Genomic DNA, 24,125 nt, shown 5'->3' on the forward strand with positions numbered 1-24,125 from the left:
CAATTTGTGGTCCTGGTTGCGGTGTGGTGCCGTCCCCTGACTCCTGCTGACTTCTAGTTTACACAGCGATTCATTTTTATCGGAGGACATTTTTCTCATCATTTATCTGATCTTTTTTTTTTTAGAGAGGACTTTGATACTTTTTTGGCAGCCAAGTCAGTTTGATGTGTGCGATAATGTGTGTTTAAGGAGTCCATATCACTGCTTGTTCTGGGTAATACGAGGAGGGGGGAAAAAAAAAAGGTTTTACAAAGCCTTCTTCCACTCTTGGATCTCAACATGTCACAAATGTTAGATTTGTATGAGGCAGGTCTCTCTTCCTCTCCTGTTGTTATTGCGCTCATCCTTATTCTCCGACGGTACATTCCTGCATGTCATGCACCTCGAGCCGTGCGCATTGTTGCCTTGTTGGTTCCTTCTATTAATAGCGCCGAGCCAGAGACCAGGGATCCTCCCTGCATTTGTCTCTGCCTCGACGCGGAGAGTGGGCCCAAAGAGGAAAGCTGAGGAGCTGTTTACCCAGCCTTTGTGCTCGGCGGGCCTCAGTGTTTGCCCTGCAGGGAGTGCCTCAGCCGGAGGGCCTTTTTTTTCCGTGTGCCGAAGGGTGGGTGGGAGGACAAAGTGAGACCGACCTGCAAAGCGGCGGGGTGGAGAAGAGTGGCCCGGGGAGCTTGGCCCGGTGGAAGGTGCCTGGTTTCTGGGGCAGGGTTCTGCTGACAGCGGAGAACCTCCACTTACTTCCTGCGCTCACTTTGCCCATCCTTCAAGGTCGACAGCAGGTGACACATTCTGGTAAAGAGGTCAGGGCAGGACTGACTGGGCAAACATATGAAGCAGGGTGGCAAACACACATGAGTGAGTGTGTGTGTGTGTGTGTGTGTGTCCAGGCCTACAGGTGAGTGCAATCAGTCAATCATACATGGGCCTACTGCAGGGCAGGGCACAAGCCCAGTGGTCCAGTGGGGGGGGGGGGGGGGGGGGGGGAGACACTGACCCCCCCTGGACCACCAGAGCCTCTGTTTGAAGTGTTAATGTTTCTTGTTGTAAAATCAATCGCTCAAGAGACGCAAAATGACTACGAAGACACACTAAATGATGACAAAAGAGACACAAACAACCACAAAGAGATACAAATTGTCCCACAAAGAGACACGGCTGCCTCTCTTGTTGTCCTTTTGTGTCTCTTTTCAGTCTGTACCCAGGGGCCGTTGTCTCATAATCCATCCATGCAAGTGTGTGTGTGTGTGTGTGTCTATCCATGCTTGCACTGTATGTGTGTGTGTGTGTGTGTGTGTGTGTGTGTGTGTGTGTGTGTGTGTGTGTGTGTGTGTGTGTGCGCACACACACACACACGTGGAATACAGTGAAACACTCGATGTGTGTATGAGTCAGGGAGCGTAAACACTTGAAGGACAGATGTCACTCGACGGTTTCTTCCGCTGGAGCACTTTTTCTAGAAAAGATCCATGACCGTGTGACAATCACTCCCCTCCCTCCCTCCCTCCCTCCCTCCTCCTCCCAGCGCAGGAACAAAAAAAAGACATCTGAGCTATGTGGATGGGGAAGAAAGAAAATCACAGCACTTTGTAGAGCGGCCGCCGCGCTCCGGTTTCACAAAATATCTTGACAGGCAGAGCGGCGCGCTGTTTTTTTTTTTTTTTTTTTTTTTTTTTAACGCATAGCCTCCCAGTCCTGCGAGGCATCGGAGACTGTTTTAGTCGCTGTGTGGTGGACTCCCGAGAAGACACCGGAGCGGCACAGTCTCTGATAACTGGATACCTGAGACCACAGTAAGAGAGTTTTACTGAAAAGAGAAAAAAGAAATAAAAAAACAGGAGCTTACTTGGAGACGCGGGACTGTAGCTGCGTAAAAAAAAAAGAAAGCGTGACGCATGGACTTTTTTTTTTTAATGTTTAAGAAACACATTTTGACCGACAGAGCAGCGTTTTTGGTTTTTTTTCTCTTTTTCTTCACGTTCAAATCCGCTTTAAGACCCGCTGGCGCGTAAAAGAAGAAGGAAACAAGACTTTTCGTCCTGATTAGGAGACCGCGCAGAGTCTCTCCTCTTGCCGTTTTGACACCCTTATCGACCTTGACTTCACTTTAAAAGTGACGCAGAGCATGTTGTGAGAGATCTCCCCGCGGTGTTATTTACTCAATAACCATACAGGCTGTTTGGAGGCAAGACCGAACAGGTTACTGGAGGTAGGAAGAGGGAAGTCATGCCTGAAAAACTGGCTTCATTTCATTAAACGATGGTTGGACGTGAGTCAGCCGGGAGACAGCACGAGTAGCGAATTGAGGACAAACATATTTTACGCTTCTGACTGTTTGACTGTCTCTCCTCTCTCGGTCGCCGCGTTGCAGTGTTTATGTCACTTCTACCTAACTAGCTTTCATATTAGTTTATTCCCTTGACCCGGGTTGCCTTCCGTCTCTGCAAATGTCCCTCTTAACAGTCATTTGGTCTCGTGTTCTTTTTAAAATGCTTATTTTAGACATATTTTTTTCTTGAACATAAGAAGTGGAAAAAAATGAAAGAAAACGAGCTAGGATTCATTTCACACAGAAGCACGATGTTTTTAAACACTTGCTTCGGGATATTTGTTGGACATTTGTTATGAATATTCCACTCGAGCTATAAATCAAACTTTCAGACCCGTTATACAACTCGAGAGATGGATAATATGACTTTAGCTCGCAGGCCGGCAGTCTGTATTCACCACTCTCTGTTCTTGTCCAGGCTGCTGAGACTCTCTGCATGAAGCTGTGACAGCAGACGGGCCAGAGGAGAAAAAAAAAGGATTTGGGCCGCATAAAAAAAAAAAAAAAACGAGGAGGAGGAGGCGCCTCTTGCGTTGAAGCAGAACCGCTTTAGATGGATTCTTCATGTTTGCTTCAGCCTCAGTGGAGACAGCCTGCTCTGAACACTTACGAGCCGTGACAATACGGTGTAAAACATGGCACATCGCAGCGTATGGATAGCCAACAACATGAGCTGCGCACAGCGTGGAAGAATCGGCTCTCCTGTCCCCTCCTGCGCGCACTTGGAGCAGAATGCGCACCGGGCAGCTGGTAAGGCGCCGTTCGGATTCTATTAAGTTGTCTATAGGGATATAAGACAATACCGTTTAGACGAATATTGTTGGATATCTTTATGCGTTGCTGTGAAACCAGACCTGCGCTCTTCTTGTCTTTATGTTTGCTGTGACAACGCTGAGATGTCTGTTTGATCTTTGATTTCTTTTCACATCAGCGGCTTTCTGCTGAGCTCCAAACCTCCCTGCACGCACCTGCCAGCTGTTTTCGGCTCCCGTGACTCTGGGTGTCATTGTGACCTGGACTTAATTTAGTGATTGTCGGGAGCGTTTGTGAAATGCAGTCATGGGAGGAGGATGGAGGAGGTGTTTGTTCTCCGTGTTTTATGAAGTGAAGTTTTGTGATTCATGGTCTGACGTGTTTACAAGGTGCCGGGAGGTGACTGAGAATTGTGGAGAAATATAAATCAAAGTGACTGTGACGTTGTGCTGTGTGTGTGTGTGTGTGTGTGTGTGTGTGTGTGTGTGTGTGTGTGTGTGTGTGTGTGTGTCTGTGTGTCTGTGTGTCTGTGTGTGTGTGTGTGGTGGTGGTGGGGGGGGGGGGGGGGGGGTGAGAGAGAGAGAGAGAGAGAGAGAGAGAGAGAGAGAGAGAGAGAGAGAGAGAGAGAGAGAGAGCGAGTGCGCGCGCGCTTTTATGGATGAGGAGGAAACGGTGGCAGTCGGGAAGTCTTCCAGTGTGACCCTTCTCTGTGGTGGGCTGCAAATCTTAATATCAAAGTGCTGGACACACACACACACACACACACACACACACACACACACACACACACACACACACACACACACATATATTCAGCCGCATCCATCTCCTCCCTCTCCAGTTCCCCAGAGGGGATCAGTGGCAGATCAAGTCTTTTAAGCTTCAGGTGTTTTGACGTGCTGGAAGTCGAACACATTTCTTTTCAGTTTCAGATGAAACTTTTGATTGCTTCAGCTTTGTGAACATGAACCCACTCTGAACTCTTTATCTTTGACACACTCACGACTCCAGTTTTCTGTACTTTCTGTCCCAAAATGTGCAATTTGTCCTCAAACAGATGTAAATGAAACTGCATGATGCATCATTGAACTTTCATGCTTTCTGTCTGACTCAATGGCCCACTGACTCACTGAGTCATGTACATACAATGTCAGTCATGCACGCAGACGAGGCTCAGTCGAGGGACGGCGGGCCTCTGATGTTCAGAGTTGAATCCTTTTTTTCTTGTCTCTTCCTCTCAAAGCTGTTGTGCTTTGGGATTCTGTGTGTGTGTGTGTGTGTGTGTGTGTGTGTTGGTGAGAGCTTTGGCATCACCTGAGACATGTCACACATCCCCAGCAGGCGTCCCCCCACTCAATGCCTGTAAAATGTGCGAAAAACACGTCGTGAAAACAACCTTGTTTTTCTTTACTGGTGTCGTTCAAAATCGCCCCGTTTGTTCTCAGGCTGAACATGAGAGCGTCGCCTCCGCTTCAGGCATCTCGCACTCCCCCGTCACGCCGCCACAGCTTTCACTTCCTCCGGTCAAAGGTCACGGGGTCAGCGGCCCTGCCGAGGGTCAGGTACAGCGGGCCGGCGTGTTCTCTTCACCAGCAGCCTGCTAATGTGTGGTCTGTTTTGTTTTAACTGGCATGTGGTTTTACGAGAGCTAGCGTGCCGTTTGCTGGTGTTATGGATTTAACTCTTTCCTGCTCTCGTGGTGTCCCGCGTTGCCAGTCGGTTGAGCGCTCGCGATTAAAACGACAAAATAAGTTATTCTCATAACCACTCATTTGTAAAGACGCGTCCTCGTAAAGACGTTCAGAGCCATCGTGGTTGTAAACATTCTGTTTGTATTCCTCGTCCAGTGGTCTTCATTACTCACTAAGCTTTCAAATATTACTTTCATGTGTGTCCTTCAAGACTCTGAGCCATATTAAAAACAAAACCCAGAGGATTGCGTCTCAAATATGCCAAGAAAAACACAACATGTACCTCACCCTATAACCAAGGGGAATGAATTTGGGGGGAAAAAAAGCAGAAAGTAACAACAAATTCAGTTACTTTTTAAGAGCTCATTAAATATTCCAAAAATGATAAAGAGAACAATATGTAGAGCTAAATAATATTGCATCTTTTGTGCTGACCTTGTTTTCATTTAACCAATTTCTTGATTTGAGACCTTTAAGCGCCATCACCCAGAATACAACAGTGCATAATAGAGGTGCACATGACATCATTCATTCATTCATTCATCTTTATTGTACACCAATGAATTCTGCTCCTGTAACTCAAGTTATTGCGTTAATCTAATGATCTTAATCTGTATTTGTGAACACAAACATAGTCAACGTATAGCTGGAGATATTAATTTCATTTGTCCTCCCTTCATACCGTTCATTTGTCACGTGTTTAACTCATTCATGATTTCATTTTCACACGGGAATGTGTAGGATTTGGCGGCATCTAGCGGGGACGGCTGCAGATTGCAACAAACTGAAACTTCTCAGGAGACGCAGAAACAAGAAAACACGGAAAAAGACGAATGTTTCCTCGAAAGCCAGTGTTTGGTTTGTCCGTTATGGGCTACCGTAGAAAGGTGGACGGATGAAACATTTTTCAAACACTCACAAAACATGCGTATAGTAAGAAAGGCTAGCCTGCCAAATGACACTCAAAACCAGCATGAGAATCACATTGAACATAACTAATGCTCCTGAAAATGCATTTCAGGATCACTCATTCTCATAGCACTTCACAGATCGTTATGAGTTCTGAATCTTGTATCATAATTTTAATTGTAAGTGGGACTGACCTGAATGGAAATGGTGAAATGGAACGGTTTGCCTACAGGCACAACATTTTTAAGGAACATCATCAAAACACAATGACAGGTTTCTATTCTACAAGCAACAGATTCAAGCGCTTCGCTTCTTAAGTTATCAAGGAGGACTCGGCCCTTTTCAGATCAGCGGAGATCTGTGGATAAAAAGACAGACGTGTGCGTCCGCGCAGGGGAGCCTCGTCCTCAGCTGGTGTCTCGGCCTCGGTGTGTGTGTGTGTGTGTGTGTAAGTAACGTTACTCTGGTTGTTTTGTCCCAGCGCTAATGGAGAGAGAGAGAGAGAGAGAGAGAGAGAGAGAGAGAGAGAGAGAGAGAGAGAGAGAGAGTGCAGTGAGAGAGATTGATTATGCAACCTGAAGTGCCCACAGGGCAACTCCAATCTGGAAGTGCTTAGAGTATGCAGCGAACCACAGTGATTCCTTCAGGGCAAATTGAAGGAGGCATGATCTGACAAAAAGGAATTTCAATTTGTTAGATGTATTCCTTCAGACAAATGTCTCCCATGCTACTTACGTGTTCTAGGGCCTCGCTTTTTTTGGAGCAGTGGACAATCTTGTGTAAGTACACGGAGGGAATTATTTCTGTCTCTGATCTTGACTTGTTTTGTTGTTGTTAAGCATGTTGGCTTCTTCAAGTTCAAACAGCTTAAATCATTTGGACCAAAAGCAGCGGTTAATACTTCTGGAGCCGCTGATGAAACGCAAAAGAGAAACTCCTGTCCTTATCGTCAAATCTCCCTCCTTGAAACAACTTTTTCCTCAAAAACGCAGAAGAATGTTAACTAGCCCAGCGTTGTGTTTGTGTCTGTGAGAGCGTTTTTTTTTGTTTTTTTGTTTTTTTTTTAATACAATAAGCTGTATTCTTCTGAAATTAGCAGGTCAGATTCATTAATCATAGCGTCTGAGGGCTGCTTTGAACTATCAGGCCAGGTCATTAAAGCCAGTCTGTCTGGGGGCGCGAGCGGGCGACACGGAAACACTTTGGAGAGCGCTGGTTCACCCACAAGACACACTAATAATGACCAGTGTGTGTGTGTGTGTGTGTGTGTGTGTGTGTGTGTGTGTGTGTGTGTGCGTGTGCGTGTGTCACAGATGGCCACGTTTCTGAGCGCTACTCTCGGCTCAGTGTGGGCTTAATTTGGAGAAATAACAACATAAGATGGGAGCAGGAAAAGGTCGTGAGGGTGGGAACTGTGTATATGTGGTTTTGTATGAAAGGTGAGGGATTCTGATTGTGTGTGTGTGTGTGTGTGTGTGTGTGTGTGTGTGTGTGTGTGTGTGTAAAGCCACTATGTTTTGGGTATTTCACTTTTACAAAGTGTGTTTGAAAGAAATAGGCAGGAAGTTCGTTTGATGTGTGCTTTCTGTCCGTCCCTCTCCGGTCTTTCCCCTCTGTCGTCTCTGCGGCCTTTTTAATAAGCGGCGTCACTTTCGCAAACACCAGGAAGCGTGGAATCCTGCCCCTCTGATCAGCGCTCCGACGCAGGCTAAATTGTGTTCCCATTTAAGGTGAGGCTCACCCAAGCGCTCCCTGCGTGGTTCCCTCTTAAAACCAACTTAATCGGGCAGGAATTCGGGTTGCTGGGGTCAGGGACACTGGGGGGGGGGGGACTGCCTTAGCGAGAAACAAAGTGAGGAAGAGCGAGACGGTCGGGACGCAGATGTGTCGCATCAGGAGGCCGTCTTTATCCCGGGCGCTCATGGGAAAACCGATGGTGGTGCCCCGTCTGATTTAGCCGATTGGGTCACAAGACTCTCGTAACTGTGTTGCGCTGTGGGTTTCTATGAGGCTAATTAGTGCTAACTGCACATCGGCTAAACTTTCCACTGACCCTGTACGCTTAATCTTGTAGAGGTCTTTGGGGGAAGTTACAGCTGATGTGGAAAATCTGCAGCGGGTTCATGGCACTTCCTACTAGAAACATATATCACTCCTTTTTATTCTCCCTTTTTAGCTCTGTGTTGTTTTTTTTTTTTTTGTCTCCACCAACTCCTGAAGGAAATATCTGACTCTTGAGCTGCTAATTGCTCCGCTATGTTCACCAGCTATAGTCACTGACTTTGTCCGCCGTTGGGTGTGGAGAGCAGGTAGTACAGGGTAACAGCTGCAGGCTGTTAAATCGAGGCTGATGAGAGCGTTGAGAGAACCAAACCTGTAAAATGTTGGGGCCTGAAACCAAAACAGTGAAATAAAAGACGCTTAAATGCTCAGCATGGAGCCGAGAGGGGACCTGCAGAGACCCTCAGCGCTTTAATCCATTGCTAATATAAAGATATTGATGAACGCAGCTTTCAAAACTAATTCTGGAGCTAGCTGAATTTACCATCTTAGGCGAGCACCTTATCGTAACCATTAAAAAACCTGTCATAAGTAAGATATTCAAATAAGTAAAGTATGCTTTAACTGCAGCTGTTCATGCTGTAACACACTATCAGCCTTAAGCAGCCAGCTGGAAACATCAGGTGACTAGATAGAAGATCTGAGCAGCTAAATCAAGATAGCTTCAAGACTCAACTCTATTAAGTTGCCAAATACATGGCTGGTCCTGTTATATATATATATGTCTATATATATATATATATATATATATATATATATATATATATATATATATATATATGTCTATATATATATATATATATGTCTATATATATATATATATATATATATATATATATATATCGGTCAGTTTCCTCTGCTGTGAACTCTGCTACAGCCTCAGCCCTCTGGGGTTTGTCTATAGCAGCTTCACAGTGACAACTTGTTTCCTCTAGTGGCTGAGATGATGATGACAGCAGCTCTCTCTCTCTCTCTCTCTCTCTCTCTCTCTGTCTCTCTCTCTGCCTATCTCTCTGTCTCTCTCTCTCTCTCTCTCTCTCTCTGACTCTCTCTCTGACTCTCTCTCTGTCTCGCTCTATGTCTCTCTCTGTCTCTCTCTCTCTCTCTCTCTCTCTGTCTCGCTCTCTGTCTCTGTCTCTCTCGCTCTCTCTCTCTGACTCTCTCTCTGTCTCTCTCTCTCTGCCTATCTCTCTGTCTCTGTCTCTCCCTGTCTCTCTCTCTGTCTCTCTCTGTCTCTCTCTCTCCCTGTCTCTCTCTCTCTCTCTCTCTCTCTCTCTCTCTCTCTGTCTGTCTGCAGCAATAACGCCGTCAGGGTTGCAGCTCGAGGTTAATGCGCTGGACACAGACGACACTTTAATGTCCCGTGGAAACTCGTATTTTACCGAGCTTGTTGCGACCCGCTGATCCCGGTGCTTTGATGACCTGCAGTAACTATCCAAAGCGCCGTTTTTTGGCAACTTGAACTCGCGAGGGCGTTAAACCAGAACTGTTACTCTTCAAACGCAAACGTTCCCCACTAAAATCGCTTCCTTTGTCCCACTAAAGAACCACTAAAGACACGTCTCTCCAGAGCTGCTCTCTTTAGTGTGCAGAGAAAGCTGCAGGGTCAATCGAGTAAATCACTGATCACTCAGGTTTATCATTCGGCAAACCAATAAGTTTGCCTCTAATAGGTTACTTTTAACGAGGTCCAGGTTGGACTGTTTAACCCGACAAGGAAAGCTTGAAAGATCTATTGTTCTCCATAATCTGTGGCTAGTTATCCCTGCACATAATACGATAATCAGCAAAATCATCACCGTAATATTGAGACCGTATCTTAAATCTGCATTCATTTTATTTCTTTGTTTGGCTACCTGGTATAGCAACACGCTGTGAGCAACATCATCGGCATCTTATCACGTGATATAAAGTTGATATGGTGAACGTGTTAGTCATTTGGAGTTGTGTGCTCAATATTTACTTTCCTCATGCCCTGTATTGGTCTTCATCCTCTCATGAGGGAAATATCTGGGTCTTTAGCTGCTAAATGCTCCATTATGTTCACCAGCTAGTTTCTACCTATGTGTGATTGTTGAAAATGGCTGCCTGCTGCTGGAGCTGGAGCAGCAGAGAGGCCTTAAAACCAAAGCGGTGTGCTTAAAGACATTAAAACGCTCCGTAGGGCTGAGGGGAACCGTTAGAGTGAGGGGATCTTTCTCCCTCGTTCGCATCATTTGTGGTCATTTGATCCATGGTTTATTAAAAAAAAAATATTGAGGACGGCAGCTTTGAATATTGATGTGAATTGAATCTATGAGTCATGGCTCATGACTTCTAAAATAATGTATTGTACTACTCCAATTTTGATTAATCATTAAGTTGAGTCCAAAGATCATTTTTTGTTATTATAAAGCGGCCAATCCTCACATTTTAGAAACTATAAGTGGAACATTTGACATATTATCGGTTGATAAATGAATAAAACGTTCTATTTTATTATAAAAAATAATTTGATGATTAGTCTCAACAGTAAGACTAAGAGTCTACAGCCACGCTCTGTGAAGCTGTTTGTATAGGATCAGCGGCGTTTGAGCTAAATGCTAACTCCAGCATGCTAACACCCTCGCAACGCCAACGCTGAGGTTTCATTTTATGCAGGTGTGTGATTTTAAACTAAAGTATGGGACCAATTGAAACGTTGACCTGATGGTGGTGATATAAAGACCAAAGGTCAGGGGATCACAGAGGTCAGTAAGATGTATCCTCTGGGGACTTTGAACATCTGTGCAACGTTTCAAGGCAATCCGTCCAATAGTCGCTGAGATATTTCCGTCTGGACCAAATGGCTGGGTCAACTGACAGACCGTCATTAATTAATAGATGGAGTCAAACCCAGCTCCACCCGGCCCATGTTATTCTAATAATAATAATAATAATAATCTGTCAATCACCCTGCTCCTGACAGATTATTCCTCTCAGAGTTTCTCTCCCTGCATGTTTTCTGTCAGTCAGTTATTAAAACATCTCGGTGGGAGAAACACAGAGAGGAGTCACCATCACCCTCCAGGCTGCGTCGTGTCCACACCTCTGATTAGCCCTCTCCTCATGTATGTGTGTGTGTGTGTGCGTGTGTGTGTGTGTGTGTGTGTGTGTGTGTGTGTGTGTGTGTGTGTGTGTGTGTGTGTGTGTGCTAAATCAGTGTGAGAAAGTGACAAAGGTGTTTGTGTATCTTGTGTGTTTTTGTGAGAAAGGATTACGAGGAAAAAGGAAGCAGAAAAAAGCACATGTGTGCACATATGTGGGTGTTTCGGGTTGGGGGTGGTGGTGGTGGTGGGGGGGGGGCTCCCCACCTATCTGAACCGAGGCATGGGACCTGCTATCTGTTTCTCATTTCGCCAGCGCTCTGTGGTTTTAAAGCAGTGACAGGCCTCAGAGTGGAAACTGGCACTAACGAGCAATTACATCCTGCCTGCCTGCCAGGGATTATGGGATTACAGACCGACCGGGCTTCGGTCTGCGCTCTCTTTCTGCACTCTCATTTTGTCATTCCCTCGCTTCCCTTTGTTCACTTTATCTCCGCCTTTAAACTTCACCCATTCAATGGTTCAATTATCTTTTTTTTTTTCTCATTTTTTATTTCCCCTGGACAATAACCCATTTTCTATTTTTTTTTTTAAATCCTCCTTACTCTTATCGTGCGATTTATTCAAATGATTATTATTATCTCCTTCTTTCTGTCGCTCCCACTCTAGCTCCTTCTCCTTTGACTTTGCGGCGGCCTCGCAAATAGTTAAGGCATGCTGTCCTTAACCACCGGAGAGTGAAATTGTTTCAGTCGGAAGAGGGGAAGAGAGAAACATTAAACGGGAGAAAGAGACATTTCGATGCTTTTAAATGAAGCATGATGGAAAGGAGAAACAGTAGGAGGGGACGAGATGAAGAAGAAAGTGCAGGAGAATATGACTCCTTAACAACATATTAATGTCTAAAGTCTACTTACCATAATGCAAACAATGTGTTTTCTTCCCTCGGATACGGATAAAAAAAAAAAAAAAAACCTTCAACAAGTCCAGAATTGGTCCATTCAAGGTTACACTCTGAATGGACCACTGTCAATGGAACTTCGTAAGCCAGATTAAAGCAGTTACACAACCCGTTTTCACACTACTCTGGATGCATATATGCAGAGCTCTGGGGCACATGTAAGTACAGCAGATATCATCACGTTTCGTGGGACCTCCGCGGGTTTCTCAGTGTCTGGCAGTGATCAAGACGGCTCTCCTGGTGTTCTGCCTTTCTCTCTCCTGCGTCTCCTCTTACACCGCAGGTGTCTTTTATTGAGCCAGAGGTGATTTACTGTACTCTTGTTTTTCTCCTGGCTCCTGCAATCAGGCGCCGCGGTAGTGACAGGTTAAAGCTGGAGGTCAGATCATTTCGTGCACGCGTGCACGCGCGCTCACGGCAGAGAACAGAGTGCGTCTCTAATAGGAGGTCATTATCAGAGAAGTTTGGCCTTTTAGAGGGAGGCAGAACACCGCGGAGCTCGGAGCTTTCTTTCTTTCTTTCTTTCTTTCTTTCTTTCTTTCTTTCTTTCTGTGAAGAACTTTTTTTTTTGTGAGAGGTTTGTGGAGCCTCTTGTGGGCAAAGCTGAAGTCTGAGGATGTAACGGTGTACAGTAGGCACCGAGATCACTAATCGGAAACACGTTTGTTATTTCACCCGGCTTCTTTTTCCTCGCAGAGATGTGTCTCTGTCGAAGATAGCGGTATGAACAAGAGTCTGAATTTATTTTACATTTGATAGTAATACACGTGGAATTCATGCATTATTCATGCAGAGCAGTCACTGTGAAGTTGAGAAGAGTTCGAAGTTATGGTCTTAGCCAAATATGTACAATATGTAATCATTGTGACACAAAACAAAACAACTTTTAGATCTATGTTTGGACATAACTAACTAATAAGCTAGTTTAATAAATGAATCTATAATGAAATACATTTTGACTTAAATAAAGCAGCTACTGCTGCTAGTTTTCAGCAGGTTTAGTTTATGTTACTTTTTTCTCCATTAGATTGTAAAATATGGTCCAAAAAACCTGAATCAATATATCGGAGCATCTTTTTTTTGTTTTGTTATTACAGGAAGCCTGAAATTGTGGCTGATAAATAAAAAGGTAACGCCAGCACACTATTGCACTATTGCACAGGATTCGATCCTACTTCAGGTCAGGCCGGTGTCATATCTTCTAGCCTAATTAGATGAATTAACGGGATATAATAAAGACGTTTCAGATAGCAGGTGCATTGCTTGTTTTAATTAGGTAACAGTGAGTTGGACACAACATGATACACATCTGTGTAAACGCTGCGAACAAATATTTTAATAATCGTATCTATTGTGGTGAAAACCGTGACTAATCGGGACACTTGTAGGGACTTGGGACATCCAGCTTGAAACAGGTACAATCCAGGACAAACCATGACGACCAGTGGGGGTATGGTCCCCCCCCTCCCCCCTAAAAAATCCCACATCTCTACCACATAAACTGGTCTCATTTTTGTCCAAATCTGTATTTACTGCTTAAGGTGGTTGTAGGATGAAGGTCCAAATGCTCTCTTAACATCCCTGCTTTAGTGAAAGCTGCTCGTGTTCTTGATATTCTGTGAATTGATGTTTCTTCTGGATACCCTGTTCTTCTACCTCATCAATAATCCCTCAAACTAAATCCACATCCATCCTCTCCAATCACTGAAACAGTATTTGTAAAAGCAATCCAGAGCAGCGGAATAAACTCTGGAAATAGTAGCTGCTTCATGGGTTGTTCTTGCATTCCCACTTAACTGACTGTGAATAACAACTGGAGCGCAGAAGACCAACAATGCAAATGGAAGGAGACAAGAACTCTCCCCACTGCAGACATCCAGCCTGACGGACAAACCGAAGGCTTTAATCAGCCAAACGAGGAAGAAACACGTGCTCGGCTTTCTAAACACGTAGAAGAAACGCACGCATGCCGTTGGATCTGAAACTGTGTACACACACACACACACACACACACACACACACACACACACACACACCATCAGTAGTCTGGTGTCAGTCTGGAGCTCTTCAGAACCAGTGTACCGCTACCTTCTCTCCAGCCCTCCACTTCCCCACCCGCCTCATCCCAGGAAAAAGGGCCGGAGGCGTCGGGCCGTAAACAGCTCCAGAGCACCGGAGTGAAATGAACCAGCAGACAGGCCCACGTAGACCCCCAGCTCGCTGATCTAAAAAGGGGGCTAAACACTCCCAGCTGTGGTGTTAGGGACTCAGCATGGCACCTCTCCTTAGACCCAGTCGGGACCTTTATTCTTCTGTCGCGCCTCGCGCTGCTCAGAGACGAAGGGAGACGGAGGAGCCGGCTCAGTTTGGTTTTAGGTTGCAGCGGTGGCGTGCACTCTGTCTGTGAGGCTGATTTATGCCCACTTGTCGTCCCCCCCCCCCCCCCCCTCCCCTCCCTCTCCCCCTCCTCAGCGTCTGTAACTTTGTTCAACCTCGACTGCATCGCTTCAGCTGCAACACGCAGGATCGCAACAGGTCTTATCGTGACCTGCGATCTGTAACCTTCAGTCAGTCTTCCATCTCGTTGCACAGCGAGAAGCGCTGGGATTGTTTTCGACTGTTATATAAACACGCTACACTACATATCGGCGAGATCTACAAATACACGCTTGAATACGTTACTGAGGCGGCGGCGGCGGCGGCGCAGTGTCGCTGTAGTTCAGCGCAGAGGTTATACAAAGCGTGTTAGAGACGACAGATGTGGTTTCAAAGATGGTGGAAGTATCTGTGGGCAGAGGGTTCATGGCAGATTTAAAGAAGTCAGACATTAATCGCAGGATTGGTGAGTTGATTGGTGAGCAAGCATGCTGACTTAATTTGCGTCGCATTTTTCGAAACGGAAGCACTTTACAGGAGAAAGAAAAGTGAAACAGGAAGTAAAAGAGACAGACAAGACAGAGTGCAAACATCAACATGTGATGACATTTTAAAGGAGGCCAAAGGAAAGCGGGGATTTGTCTCCTCTGAGAAAGAGACACAACTCTTAAGATACAATCAACTACTTGATATCAAATGCATCAACAGGTTTTTAATGATTAGTTGGACAAAACAAGCAATTTGAAGATGCTCTATTGAGAAAAGCATGTTTCTAACATGTTATGGACTTAACCAGTGGATCCCAACCTTGATCACCACAAGAGGTCACGAGATAAACATGAGGGGTCACGGAAAGTGCAGGAAAGGCGGTTTATCTGCGACACCAATTTGTTTTTACTCTAGAAAGCATTAAAATGAAAAAGAAACGACATCGGTTGAACTGGTCACAACCAGAACACATACTTTATGCGACTGGCGATGAGGAGAAGTAAACGTTTCCATTTTAAGGGGTCACCGGCCTAAAAAGGTCGGCAACCGCCGGAATTAATGATTCGCTGAAAGACAGCCAGCAACGGCCGTGTTGATTGGCTGCGGCACCACAGGATGGTCCGGAGGATGTCGATCCTGTGACGATACGTTTCTGTCGAGCTGAAGCAAGATCGATGAGAAACGTAGAAAGTTACTGCTTCTGAGCCGAGCTTTGCATTATGGGGGGGGTGGGGGTGGGGGTGGGGGGGGGGGGGCACAAAACACCCTCATGACCTCATGTTACGGGATGTGTGGTTGCTCCGCAGCACGTACACGTACTGTATATAAACATCTGCCTCCGTGACACTTCTTATCACCTGTCCTGCATCTGTGTGGGTTTTGTTTTTTTTTTGTCTGGGACCTCCGCGAAGTGCTCTCGCTATGCCTGGTTCCCCCCCCTTGCTTGTGCCTCCGCCGCAGGAATAACCCTGAAGAATGCCTTTGACAAGTGTATATCGCAGATGCTGCCTTTTGTTGCCGGACCAGGGCCGTTGGATGTATGATGTATGAACCGAACAAGCCGACACTAGCCACGCTAGCTGGCGGCAAACACTGATCTTTTACTGAAGCGGCAACAAACACGGCGGCCTGGTGCATTGAGGACGTGATTTATGTGATGTGTCGGCTCGCTCTGGGGCCCACTGGGCTGTTTTTTTTTTTTTGGTTTTGTTTTTACAGTATCTGGATTTATTGTGAATGCGAAGACATCATATTGCCCGCATGTTGTGCCTTTAGTTTATGTTAACCTTTTCAAGGGAGGTTGTGGGAGGAGCAAAGTCGACAGAGTGAAGCCTTGTTCTCGGACTTACATTCCTCTCTTTCTTTCTCTCTCTCTCTCTCTACAGGTGGGACCAGATGGAGAGTTCGGAGGAAGGCTAGACAGGAGATTACCCCTGTAATGTTAGCAAAGGCCAAGGTTTGTCACAAACAGACATCGAAAAAGTAACCTGAACATTTCTTCTCCTTCTGTACTTTCTGTCACTTTCCATCTCTTCCTCATCTCCATCTTTCTCTCACTCTTCCTATTTGCCATTCTGCCTCATAATGAAATCACCATCGCTGCAAATAACCTCGCCTTATCGTTTTGTTTTTTTCCATTTCCACTGAGACCGCTATAAACCAGGGGATGAGTTATGTGTGGGTATAAATTGTTAATGAAATCCATCCCCACAAAGGCTCAGAACTAAGCTTTCCATAAAACCGTGTCATCGCCGGAGCTTTCATTGCTAAATTCTAAGCCGGCAGACGAAGATTGATCCGGGGCAGAAAGACGACTTTAGTATTTACGGCAGAGTAAGTGAGATCTCCTGTGATCTGTAAAGCGCTCTGTCAACTTAGTTTTGTTATTAAGCGCATGGTTCCCACGAAAGCAGAAGACTAAACAGACAATTCATCTTTTCTTTTGAAAGAAGAAGAAGAAGAAGAAGAAGAAGGGAGCTCAAAGCCAATGGAAATCCCTCCTTTAGTCAGCTAACGTGTGACTTCTTTTCTCCTGTAGGTGCTGCTCTGGGTGCTGCTCTCTCTGCTGCCTCTAGTGGAAGGAGCTCACGTGAACGCTGGTTCCGCTGGTGTGGGATCAGACTCGGGCCCCGCTGTGGGCCTGCTGGCGGGCCAGGAGGAGAGAGAGCTTCCTGTGACGCTGCCAGAGGTGGTGGAGGACGAGGAGCAGGAAGACGACAGTGAACCTTACTCTACTTGGCACACTCTGTATGGTACTGATGCTCTTGTGGAAGTGTAATTTACAGCACATCTGCTTCACCAGACAGTATTAGAGGGGAAAGAGGGCGTGAGCCCGGGGGATCTGCTCTGTATTTCAATCATTAAAATAGATTTTCATGAGATTTAAAGTCTTTTTAAGTCAAAAGGTAGATGTGAAATTTGAGATTTAGCAGGATGATTTACATGCTACTGCTCATAATTTCCTGTATAAGTATTAATTTCCATGTAACTCTCTCTGCCTACCACTCCTCTTCCCTCTCCATTTCAGACCCCTTTGTAATAGACGAGGTGGACGACCATCCCAGTAGTCGCTGGGCGGGGCGCTCTCCCCGCTCCTCTGACCCCTCAGAACCTCAACCCAATGGATCACCAAAGAAAAAGAAGAAGAGGAAGAAGAAAGAAAAGGAGGAAGAGGAAGAGACAGGGAGAGTAGACAGAAAGGGCAAAGGTAAGAGCAGACAGCCCAAGCAAAGCAGCAGGGACTGCCGTGTGGAGAAGAGAGAGATGAAGGTTCGGGACCTGGGCCTGGGGTTTGACTCGGATGAGATTGTCCTCTTCAAGTTTTGCGTCGGCTCCTGCCAGTCGTCGAGAACAAACTACGACCTGGCGCTGAAGGCGCTGCTGGAGAACGGCGCGCTGCCCCGGCGCACCGCCCGCAAGGTCAGCAGCCACCCCTGCTGCCGGCCCGACCGGTACGAGCCGGTTTCCTTCATGGACGCCCAGACCACGTGGAGGACCATCCAGTCGTTATCAGCGGCCAGCTGCATGTGCATGGGCTGAAGACACGAACGAGGGAGAAGGTGACTGGGAGGGGCGTCGCGCATCCTGAACAGAGAAGGAGTCAAGAAGGCTCAGGGTGTGGACGGCCTGGGTACAGGGAAGAGCCAAGAGGGCGCCGCTGTTACACACACACACACACAGAGCAAGGAAGTGACGGAGGCCACTCGTTTGGCTTCCTGTGGCGTATATATATATATCTCCTGTTGAGGAGGACGAGGGTCTGGGTTGCAGCTGGACGATTGAGGTCAAAAGGTCAAAATCAGAGCGGGAAGTCATCGGGGGAGTCACAGCCCGGATTCATCGTTGACCAGTTAACTCGACTGTTCTGCTTTTAAACGGACGAGGCCTGAAGGCTGAAGCTCAGGAGATATAAAGGGGAAGACGCGATTGAAGGGGCCGTCGCTGCCTTTATATTCTGACAGAAGAAAAGACTGATATGATGTTCACTACTTACTCACAGTGACGTCAGCTCCCTCCCAAAAAGTATATCGTTTTTTTTTCTTCCCCCCCCCCATAAAAACAGGGACATTACATTATATCGTTTCTACGTTCGGGTGAACTCAGCCAAATGGATGCCATGCATCTTCATGTATTACTGTATAAAAGTAACGTATATTTATTTCTGATAAATTATTTATTTATTATAGCTTCATATGAGAGCTGTTTTATTAACTCTATATTGTAGATAAATATCTATTTATTGCCGATTTACATTTCATGTTACTTCTGCTTGGATACAGTACGTATATGTTGTTGTTGTTTTTTTAAAAGGTGCATTTCCACATGTATCCAACACCTCATAAACCTGGACCGGACAGATGATTCTGGGCAGAATTAGATTGGATGCAATAGACTTTTCTAAAATTATTATATATTAAAAAAAAAAAAAAAAAAAAATCCAAAAGCTCAAATTCTGTCTTCCATGCGATCCCAGACACTTTAAAACAGACACTCCTCACAGCAGATCAGCAGGAACAAACCGGCCGACGTTGACGTGACGTTGCTTTATCTGATACATGCTGTTTCCTCACACACTCACGTCTGACAGCAGGGTGAAGACGCCACCTTCTCCACAGCAGTCGGTCTCAATGTCCAGAGTGTACAGCAAAACAAGAAACCACATTTACACAGCAGGACCTCAACGTTTCTTAAACACTCCCTGTATGTCACATTATTATTATTATTATTATTATTATTATTATTATTATTATACAAAGTTTTCTTTATTTTTGTATGGCATTATCCTCTAAGAGAATAAAGTTGTTTTTAATATACATCTTGTTGCCACTGTTTGAAGGCTTTTGAGTGCCATAATGATTTTTTTTTCTTTTTTTTTTTCATGTGAGCAGGATCAACACCCGCTACCTTTTTTCTGTTCACTTTAAAGGGCACTTATTATGTCAGAGAGCCACCTGCTGGCCTAAAATAAACATTAAAATGTGAACCTGTGCCCTGGGTGAACTTAAAGAGGCGTCGTCCGTCTGCTTAACCGAGAATGTTTGCTTTAAAGATCATTTCCTGCTTTTGAACCAGCAAGAACGGGTCAAATGTTTTTATGTTTCTGCACGGATCCAGTGACACATGAAGCAAACACCACAGGTCATACGGCTCACAGCGACAGTATCTCTTTTTTATTTCTTTAAAAAACAAAAAGGTGACGCGTTCACAATGGTTGTAATCAAAACATTATTTGCAATTGTGCAATATAAAACAAGATTTCATTAGTTTCCAAAAGGTCTACATTCAGTTCTCTCTGCATCATGCAACACAGAGTAGATTAGCAGCACTTAGATTTGTTTAAAGTATCAAATCAAATGTAACAACAACACATAATGAATATATATGTATATGTATGGTGAATGGCACATATGGATTCATACAATGTATCAAACTCTGCCGAGTGTCACACCCATTTATTTGTACCCATGGGGTATGATTATACTTTTTTTTTTTATATATATATTTCCATGTTTGGAAATGATCACAATGCTTTGTGTCCTTTCAGCAGAAGTCTTATTATAAAGCAAACCCAGACTCCACTACAATTGAGGCTAAAGGTCAGATTTGAGTTCACTGTACATACAGCTGTAGTAGGTTGGGGGTCACGTGTTTTTCTGCAACTCACCTGAATGGAGACATATTCTGGTTGATATGAAAAAGACGATGGAGATGCACATCCTCAACTGGATCACTTAACCTTAAAACACAAAGCTTCGGTTTAGAGAGCTGTGTGTGTGTGTGTGTGTGTGTGTGTGTGTGTGTGTGTGTGTGTGTGTGTGTGTGCGCGCGCGCGCGCGCGGCAGTTTAAATCATTTAAGAGGGATGTATGACGACCCGAGTTCTGATGTCGACTGAAAAGTACTGTTTCATTTAAAGGAATACTTCAGCCGCAAAATGACCATTTATGATAGTCAATTACTCACCACGTGTTACCTTGAATTGATGTTTTTCCTTGCATACCTCCAGGGTGAACAGATTATCGTAATACGGAGAAAAGACCCCGGATTTGCACGGACCAGTAGCGCGCCTCCGCGTGAAACCTGTTCACGCGGAAGTGTTTCAAAAAGTAAAGTAAAGTAAGTTGGAGACTGTGACTAAACTGCACAAGTTGTGTGGGAGTTTTGTAAACGGTTGTTCGATATTGATTTGCAGTCGTTAAATCTGGTCTCCATTTGCTTCAAATCACCGAGACTCCTCTCCCTCTTTTTGACTCTCCGTTCACCGCGGAGGCATTTTCTTCGAGATTCAAGGAAACAGTCGGTGAGTGTTCTTATTGATGTGGTCATGTGTGGGTATTGTTGTTTTTGTAAAGCTGATATGGCCCTTGGGAGGTTAAAAACCACCGACAGAGATCCGGTGTGGATCGTATCATTAGCAGTGTTGGTTTTGCTCACAGTTGAATTATTAAAAAGTGTTCTGTGCAGATGAAACAGCTGCCCGACGTTCTAAAGAGATGTTGTCAGCTAACACTTGTTTATCAAAGGCATTTCGCTGACTGACATGAGCTCGGTGTGCTGAACGTGCAGGTGACAATGTCCACTTTTCTAACGTGCACGGACAGCAGCGGCGTTGCGCTGCGTCCCGGAGACGCCTTGAGCGCCACCTCCTGTTTGGAACCGTCTGCTGCTTCCTCTTCACAGCCGAGGATCGCGGTGGACTCGACGCTGAACGGGTGGAAGTTGACCCGGCCGGTGTCGTACTCCCACGCTTGCCTCCTCGCAAAGTCTGTAAACGATTTATTCTTGATGGACACCCGGTGTTCCGCGTCGTTCCTGTAGCAGGCTGTGCGTAATGACGCGTAGCTGGTGTCATTACTGTTTACAGACGGAGGAGAGTGTTGATCTCCTGCCCAACCGGCGTTGTCACCACGACCGTCTTTAATGCGGACCACTGTCCTCTTCAGCTTCTCGCAGCCTTTTAGCAGCAGGTTCTTCCGGCACAAAATGTACACCCAGGGGTCTAATATGGGGTTGAATGAGGCGAAGCGGATCGCCAACATGTCGCCCCGGTAGTCAGGCTCCCCCCCAGAAGAGATGTAAGCAGGGTCGTACAGCTGGTTCACGAAGATCCGTACCTGTCGGATACAGAAAGATGGACAGAGAATATCTAAGAAAGGTGTTTTGATTACGAATAGCATAGAGAACAATAATACAAAGTATTTGGAACGCACATTGCGCAAGTATCGTAAAATAATAGGCAGTTGTAATAAAATAACCGGATGTCCTTACCACTAAAGGGATGGAGCAGACCAGGAAAACGATGGTCATGAAGACCAGAAGCCAGAACATTTGAATCTCTGCCGCTGAGGTGACCGACGGCAGCCGGGGGAAGCGGCGACGCGATCCTCCCTGCTCACAGGACTCCGTCCTGACTATCCCTGTCGTCTGGTTCATCCCCACCAGCGACCTGCACACCGCCAAATTACACAAAACTGTCACTGCGATCAGCACCAGCATCACGCCGCCGTACAAGAAGGAGTAGCAGGCTCCAAGTAGATCCACCGCCCTCCAGTCCAGAAAGCACCAAGTTCCGGGAAAGTGCCTGACGTGCTGTCCGAAGCCAAAACTGGGCATAATGCAAAGTAAAATGTTAGCCAGGTAGGTGACCAGCAGCGCAAAGCGCGCCATTGTCCGGTCTATGTGCTGGGAGTAGAAATACGCATGGTTTATGGCCAAGTATCGCTCCACGGCCATGGCGCACAGGATTGACATCCCGGCTGAGCCAAAGAAGAGCATGGAGAAGGAGAAGAAGTGGCAGAGCAGTACTCCTCCTGGCCAGCGGTTGGCCACATATGTGGCGATCACCACCGGGCTGGTGAAGCATGTTCCCAACAGGTCCGTGATGGCCATCCCGCAGACCAGGGTGTAGAAAGTGGTTTCCTTCTGCTCCTTCTTGGAGATACACAGCACGACGATGGCGATGATGTTCCCCAGGACACCCACGGCGAACATCGTGGCTGAAGTGACCAGAGACTTGGACTCCAGCCGGAGCGCAGGTAACCCGCTTTGGTTGTGGCTGAGAGAGAAAGGCGTCAAGGACTCAGAAACATTCGTGTCCAGTTCTCCAAACGCAAGAGTGTCGTTGGTCATAATTTAAACCAACTCTGCACACGGGTCTAATCTACGTGCGAGGACTTCCCGCGATGTTTCAACACTTGCTGTGTAAATATAGAGCGCGTATCACAATAAATCATTAGCTGTATCACGTCCCGAATTGTCCTGTGAGAGCATGACGTGCGTTGCATCGAAGTGCGTCTTCTGTTGAGTTTGAAGCGGTGTGTTTGTCTGCCGTTGAGCCCACATGAAGGTGTGCCTGGTTGTGTTGACGCCGCCGCTGCTGCTGCGGGTATTTAAGCCGTGCGCCGATGTCAGGAGAGTGACGCGCGGGCTGTGAGCGCAGAGATTGTATTACTGCCAAAGAATCAATATTCAATACTTTTCATTGCTCGCCTTATCAGCCTTAACTCAATAAACACAGGACCCCAAATGTCAGCATGTGATCAGACAACTTTAAACACCTGCATTTGTTTTAAAAAAAAAAAAAAAAACCAACAACATATATTTTGGATTTATAGTACATATGGAGGGGCTCAATGTTCAACTGAGATAATGTGACACGCTGTTAAGAGTGTGCACTAGTATAACTACCTGTAATTCAATAGGCTGGGCGGGTTAACTAAAACAAAAAAGCACTAGTCTGTGTAACTACATATTGTCCAGTATTACAAGTAAAGACAAAGCGTGTCATCAAATCCCAAACTTCAGCACCAAGGTCAGCGCCTTCAAACACAATCAGCACCACCAACAGGGACAGTCGTCACCCAGCTGCTGTTTAATAAAAACCACACGCTCAACATGTATTATTCAGCCATTATTCAGCACCGTGGGCCTGTTTAAGTTGTGGCACAAAATAGTTTGAGAAAGCATGAAACGATCCGTTTCAAAGTGCTTCGGTATCATCAGTAGACATGTTCACCGTGCACCACCAAATGTATTTCTGGTGCTATTTTTTCTTCTTTTTTTTTTTTTCTCTAGGTGGTCGTTTTACTGTTTGTGTAATATGATGTGAAAACAGACAGCCCAGTATCATGGCGGGGTGTGAAATCGCCACATGATGTAATCTACCGCTCTTGTGTACATAGACACAAGCATAGACGCAGGACGACCAACCACGAGACCAAGTGTTCGGCACCGCGTGTCTCAAAGTCCTGTTGTGCTTTTCGTTGCCTAATCCTAACATTGGTTGTGTCGCATCGTAGTTATTTTTTGAGCCCTGCTGCTCTGTTTTTGCTAAAAACCTAACTGCCTAAACCTCAATTTTTCGTAAAAAAAAAAAAAAAAAAAAAATGAAGTCCCTGTACACCAAACCAATAGATTGACGGTCAGGTGAGTGATTTCACGAGCTGCCGTGAGCCTGTGTTGAAGCAGAGCAACACGTTGCTTAATGAATCGCATCGACCACGAAGCTCCACGTGGCTCTTTCGCCGAAGAGGAATCAAAGTGAAACTAATTAAATGCATTTATGTCACAGCCTCATGTCTTTAACCCTTGGCTGGTTTTGATCTCCAGGGGGTTTTTTTTTTTGTCACATGCATACATCTTTTTTTTTTTTGAGACCAAAGCGCAGTTTCAGCAAGCTTGAGAGAAGGAAACATCAAGAATGAGAGCAGGAAACATCAAGAATGAGGGTGATGTGATCCATTTAGTTAGGGTGTTTCAAATAAATCGAACTCAACAGCAGAGTAGAGCAGAACGTAGAGGGAGTTTGACTTTAAAGGCTGCCTGTGTGACGCGCGGTCTTTAGAAAACATCCATCCACCCACAGAACCAAACACTGCTGACAGCCCAAACAGACGGAGACTTCTAACAAGGACGTAAACACCACAAAGGTGCCGTGCTTTCTTTTCACCGTTTGAGGTATTTTGGGTTTTTCCTAACAATGAATCTCGGCTCCAG

At 45.7% G+C, this 24,125-nt stretch overlaps 2 protein-coding genes across 3 annotated transcripts; one reads left to right on the forward strand and one right to left on the reverse strand.

Moving 5' to 3' along the window:
• The first annotated feature begins 1,681 nt into the window (after window positions 1–1,681).
• Window positions 1,682–18,944, forward strand: LOC137866628 (artemin). 2 transcript variants are annotated; one of them, XM_068702648.1, is made up of 5 exons: window positions 1,682–2,206; window positions 2,745–3,076; window positions 16,017–16,087; window positions 16,670–16,883; window positions 17,159–18,944. In XM_068702648.1, exons 2-5 carry the CDS (start codon window positions 2,962–2,964, stop codon window positions 17,668–17,670), a joined length of 912 nt encoding a protein of 303 aa, XP_068558749.1. In that variant the 5' UTR covers window positions 1,682–2,206; window positions 2,745–2,961; the 3' UTR covers window positions 17,671–18,944. The 2 variants fall into 2 exon arrangements, with proteins under 2 accessions (XP_068558749.1, XP_068558748.1); XM_068702647.1 differs by having other exon boundaries at window positions 1,682–1,790.
• Window positions 18,945–20,647: 1,703 nt separating this feature from the next.
• ptger4c (prostaglandin E receptor 4 (subtype EP4) c) lies at window positions 20,648–22,259 on the reverse strand. Its single transcript, XM_068702620.1, has 2 exons — window positions 21,399–22,259; window positions 20,648–21,244 (listed from the first exon to the last, which is right to left on the reverse strand). Exons 1-2 carry the CDS (start codon window positions 22,257–22,259, stop codon window positions 20,648–20,650), a joined length of 1,458 nt encoding a protein of 485 aa, XP_068558721.1.
• Window positions 22,260–24,125: the final 1,866 nt, after the last annotated feature.

Source organism: Cebidichthys violaceus, unplaced genomic scaffold (assembly GCF_023349555.1).
Source record: "Cebidichthys violaceus isolate CVI_PGR_0920_01 unplaced genomic scaffold, fCebVio1.0.p SCAF_87, whole genome shotgun sequence".
NCBI classification, from domain to species: domain Eukaryota; kingdom Metazoa; phylum Chordata; class Actinopteri; order Perciformes; family Stichaeidae; genus Cebidichthys; species Cebidichthys violaceus.

Coding starts and splice junctions, on each gene's coding strand:
- LOC137866628 (XM_068702648.1), top strand. CDS start 2,962: ATGGCACATCGCAGCGTATGGATAGCCAACAACATGAGCTGCGCACAG. Junction 16,088..16,669: donor TAATGTTAGCAAAGGCCAAG/GTTTGTCACAAA, acceptor TTTCTCCTGTAG/GTGCTGCTCTGGGTGCTGCT. Junction 16,884..17,158: donor TACTTGGCACACTCTGTATG/GTACTGATGCTC, acceptor TCTCCATTTCAG/ACCCCTTTGTAATAGACGAG.
- ptger4c (XM_068702620.1), bottom strand. CDS start 22,259: ATGACCAACGACACTCTTGCGTTTGGAGAACTGGACACGAATGTTTCT. Junction 21,245..21,398: donor TCTGCTCCATCCCTTTAGTG/GTAAGGACATCC, acceptor TGTATCCGACAG/GTACGGATCTTCGTGAACCA.